The 4,731-nt window shown below is 41.2% G+C and overlaps 1 protein-coding gene across 1 annotated transcript in view; it reads left to right on the forward strand.

Annotated features, from left to right (window-relative positions):
• Positions 1-4,404, forward strand: part of ZC3H13 (zinc finger CCCH-type containing 13) — a gene marked incomplete at its 5' end in the record, with an annotated part of 26,639 nt that extends 22,235 nt beyond the window's left edge. Inside the window, 4 exons of the mRNA XM_010168717.1 lie at positions 1-359; positions 1,286-1,389; positions 1,790-2,809; positions 3,863-4,404. The exon at positions 1-359 is cut by the window's left edge and continues 191 nt beyond it. Coding sequence (XP_010167019.1) covers positions 1-359; positions 1,286-1,389; positions 1,790-2,809; positions 3,863-4,404 — 2,025 coding nt within the window. The remainder of the gene's footprint in view (positions 360-1,285; positions 1,390-1,789; positions 2,810-3,862) is intronic.
• Positions 4,405-4,731: the final 327 nt, after the last annotated feature.

Raw genomic sequence — 4,731 nt, forward strand, 5'->3', positions numbered from 1 at the left:
GAGAAGGAAAGAGAGTTGGAACGAGATCGTGCTCGGGAACGGGAGAGGGAGAGAGAGCGAGACAAGGATAGGGAGCGCGAGCGCGACCGAGACAGGGACCATGACAGGGAAAGGGAACGAGAAAGGGAGCGGGAGAAGGAACGAGAGCGAGAGCGGGAGGAACGAGAAAGGGAGAGAGAGCGCGAAAGAGATCGAGAGCGAGAACGAGAAAGGGAGAGGGGACGGGACAGAGATAAAGAGAGAGACCGCCAGAGAGACTGGGACGACAAAGAAAAAGGAAGGGAAGACCGCAGGGATAAGAGAGAGGATATCAGAGAAGAAAGAAGTTCAAGAGATGTCCATGAGGAAAGAAAATCCAAGTGAGTGGATCTGAATGTTACCTCAAGTCAAAAAAACCAACCAACCAACCAACCAAAAAACCCAGAAATAAAATTCTGTTACTGTTGATTTCAGTAAGTTAGTAAGGAGGGGACTGTCATAAGGAAGAAGATACTTTGTTTATGCAGAGTCCCTTCATCCATGTAGCACATACTGGTGGCCCCAAAATCACTGCTGTGCTGGTGAAGTTAATCTGATGCTTTGTTAGTGCAGAACCGTGGAACTAGTAAGGAGCTAACAATTGAGTCAAACCATGTAATTTTCCTTTCTAAGTATATTTCTGTGGCCTTGTCTTGAATAATGCAGGCATTCTTGGAAACATAATAGCAGACTGTGGTACCTTTTGAAGCCTGGAAAGTCAGATAGCAGCTGACTAGTTCAGGGTTCATGACTTTGTTCATTAAATTTCTGTGGAATGTACATTACCAGAAGGCTACCAGTGAAGGCATGAACAATATCCTGAGTATATGTGTGGTGCTTCCTTTTTTAAGTGCATAGGACTTTTTTTTCATTTAGTACAATAAAATTCTCATTGTTCCATCAATAATAAGTTGGGGGCTGTCCTCCAGCCCACTGAGGGAGAAGTGAGCAAGCTTCTAGATGGGGGCTTAGCTGTCATCTGTGGTCAGTTCACTGCAAGGATCATTACCACAGGGAAAAATTGATCTTAATAGTCTTTCATAAGTTTTTGCTATAAATATAATTGTCTTAAGTGTTTGGGGTTGATCATACTTGAATTTTTGGAATAACAACTTAGACAACTACTAAATTCCCTAGCATCCTTAGTTGTGTTGTCTTGTGTATGAGGTGTTCAGACTTCAGGGGTTGTATTGATGATAAACTCAATTAATAAATGCTTTCTTTAAAGAATCCTGAAGAAAATTGATTGTACATCTTTGTTTTGCAGGAAGCGTCACAGAAATGAAAGCAGTCCAAGTCCTCGTCAGTCACCCAAACGTCGCCGTGAGCACTCTCCTGATAGTGATGCTTACAACAGTGGAGATGACAAAAGTAAGTAGGAGTGGGCTATCTCTGCAGCTGGATCTGACTTACTCTCTGCCTATGGAAAATAACTTGGAAAATAACAGGGAAAGCTTTGTAAGTGTACTCTTCCCCTTATTTTTATGAGCAATACCATTTTTCTTAATCTGTATGTTTGGTTTTTATCTTCAGTTTGTCAATATGTGTCAGTGTCTGCCAGGTGATAGTGGCTTCTGCATCTGTGTAGGATGCATGTTTATCAAAATGGAAATAGTCTGTTGCTGCTGCAGCAGTAGAAAAACTTAAGAAATATATCTGAAACAATGGATTATGTGTTTTCATTGACACTTTTGGGCATGCACAAAATACCAAATGTTCATCTGTTCTCCTTCCTGAACAATACAAGTGCATCCTTTTTCCTGTTTTGTAGATGAAAAGCACAGACTTCTGAGCCAGGTTGTGCGGCCACAGGAATCCCGGTCACTGAGCCCCTCTCACGTTACAGAAGAGCGGCAGAGTCGCTGGAAAGAGGAAGAGCGAAAATCAGACAGAAAGGAGAGTTCCCGGCGTTATGAAGAACCGGAGTTTAAAGAGAGGATTTCTTCAGCAGATAAACAAAGGGAGCAACCAGATGCTTCCGAAAGCTCCCGGTCCAGGGTTCAGGAAAATCTTGGACGCCGCCCCTCTGAAGAAGTAGATGCTTCTGATAGAATGCATGATGACAGCAAGAAGAAGTCTAAAGTACAGAAAAAGGCCACAAAGAAGAAGAAAGATGATGACAGTGGAGTGGAAAGGTATGCTAATGAATCAACAGCTGAGGAAAGCCAGGTCTTTTCACCCAAGAAAGGTCAAAAAAAGAAAAATGTAGAGAAAAAGCGGAAGAGGTCCAAGGGTGATTCTGAAGTTTCTGATGAAGAAATTGTTCCACATCATAAAAAGAAGAAAGGCCCAAGAACCCCCCCTGTGACAAAAGAAGATTTGGTTGAAGCACCACCTGAGAAAGCTGTGGCAGAAGTCCCGCAAAAAAGAGAAGATACAACATTTAGTGACTGGTCTGATGAAGATGTTCCTGAACGTGGTGACATTGTTGTTCCAGAAAGAAGCACTGAAGGCTCCCACAGAAAAAGTCACAGGACGAGGGGAGAAAAGGTGGAAACCCCTCATGTTACTATAGATGATGGACCACACCGTAAACCTGTGGATCAGAAGCGCAGCAGCAGCCTTGGTAGCAATCGGAGCCATGCCTCAAGTAGACTTAGGTCCCCTTCCAATGAGTCAGCTCATCGCAGTGGGGATGACCAGACTGGACGGAAGAGGATCCTGCACAGTAGCTCTAGAGACAGGGATAGGGACAGAGACAGAGAGAAGAAAAGCTTAGAAATCACTGGGGAACGGAAGTCCAGAATTGATCAGTTAAAACGAGGGGAACCCAGTCGCAGCACGTCCTCAGGTAATAAGACACGTTTTAGTGAGACTGACCTACCATGCTGTTTAAAAATGTGAAGGTACAAATCCCAAATCATTCTGGCCTGACTGTATACTTACTCTTTTCGTTAGTGTGAAGGGAAAGACAGGTGCTGTCTTGCATGCACTGTACAACTAGAGTGAATTAAGGTTCTTGCAAGTGTTACCATATTTGACAAGCTGATCCTCAGCGGGCAGGATTACCACTTTGTTTATACCAAAATATTCAGTCAGATTGAGCTCATACTGCCTGAGGAATAAAGTAATTTGTAGGACAAAAAAACTCTTTATAGAAAGAGAAAATGTTTCTGCTAACAGAATAGTGTTCTTAAAGTCATTAGTAACGTTCATTTTTATATGGAAATTCTGAAATCTGTGCAAAATTAAAATGTCTTTTCTCTCTGGGAGAGAGATCCATTATCATCTCAGGAGCTATTTTCACTGAGGTAAATCTGTCATGGTTCCTGTTAGGCACATTTTTAATGCATATGGAGATCATCTGTATTACAAATCAACATAATCACAATTGACTTGTTTTATTTGTGTAATTCCTCTTAAAAAAAAAAAAAAAAAAGTAAAATGTTTTAAAATTTAAGCAACATAGTAGGAAAATATCTTCCTCTTAAAGCACTTTGGCTATCACCTCATGGTTACATACCTGAAACGATTTTTCTGAATTTATCATTTGCTAGTCAAGGCATTCCTAGCTTTTAGAATGCGTTTTGAAATTTTGAATTTTGAGATTGATCCTTTCTTTATTTTCTCCCCTTGCCTAAATTTATGTGTTAAAATGATGTGCCTTCCGTTTGGCTTCTGTCATAGTAGAAAGTAGCCACTAAAAATCTTTTTTTGGGAGTGGGAGAAATACCTTATGTTAAGTAAGTTTAAATCTATAGGCAGTCTGAAGGCATTATTAATTTCAAGATGATGCTTTTGAGAAGAATATTTTCATACCTGAATCTTTAAATGCTTTGGTCTAATAATGTGGTATTACCTTTACGTGCTGTAGTCACGCATGTATTTACAATCTTTTATTCAGATCGTCAAGATTCAAGAAGCCACAGTTCAAGAAGAAGTTCTCCTGAATCAGATCGTCAGGTCCATTCCAGATCTGGGTCCTTTGATAGCAGGGAAAGGCTTCAGGAGAGAGATCGACATGAACATGATCGAGAACGAGAGAGAGACAGGAGAGAGGGAAGACAGAGAGACTGGGACCGAGACATTGACAAAGACTGGCCAAGGAGCAGGGAACGGGAGAGACTCCGAGAACGAGAGAGGGAGAGGGAGAGGGAGAAAAGGCGGGAGCTGGACAGAGAGAGAGACAGACAACTACCCGATACCGCTGAAAGAGAGAGAGACAGAACTCTTGACATGTCCTCTCAAAAAGAACCAACAAAACACAGCGAAACGAAACTGGACAGAGATCACGAAAAGGAATTTGATGGTGTTTGTCGGGATTCAGCGGCTTCAGAGAAGGAGAGAACAGACAAAGATTTAGGACCTTTACAAAGTTTTGAAGATGGAAATGAGGCTGAAAAGGTAGAGAGTTTAGAAGGTGAGATATTCTGGGAAGAAATCTGAAGTGGCAGATATTTTATTCTTTCCCTTTTAGCATAGTGCTGAACTGAGCTATATTAGAAGAATTTTCTACTGAAAGGCTTATTGGCTCCAGCTTCTCTGCTGTGGAAGTAGATGCAGTAAGAGAGAAATCTGATGAGCATCTTCCTTAGTGTTAATTGTGTTCGTGTTATTTGTTTTAATTCTAAAGGAGTCTTGAGGCAAAGAAACATAAAAGATCTGAGGTATAATTTCACCAAGGTGTAACGTTTCTGAATAGGCAGTTTGCTAAGGAATAACATGAACATTCAATTGCCTTGTTATATCACTATAAGATCTATTTCTTAGTTT

The sequence above is a fragment of the Antrostomus carolinensis genome, unplaced genomic scaffold (genome assembly GCF_000700745.2).
Source record: "Antrostomus carolinensis isolate BGI_N321 unplaced genomic scaffold, ASM70074v2 scaffold40755, whole genome shotgun sequence".
Classification (NCBI taxonomy): Eukaryota; Metazoa; Chordata; class Aves; order Caprimulgiformes; family Caprimulgidae; genus Antrostomus; species Antrostomus carolinensis.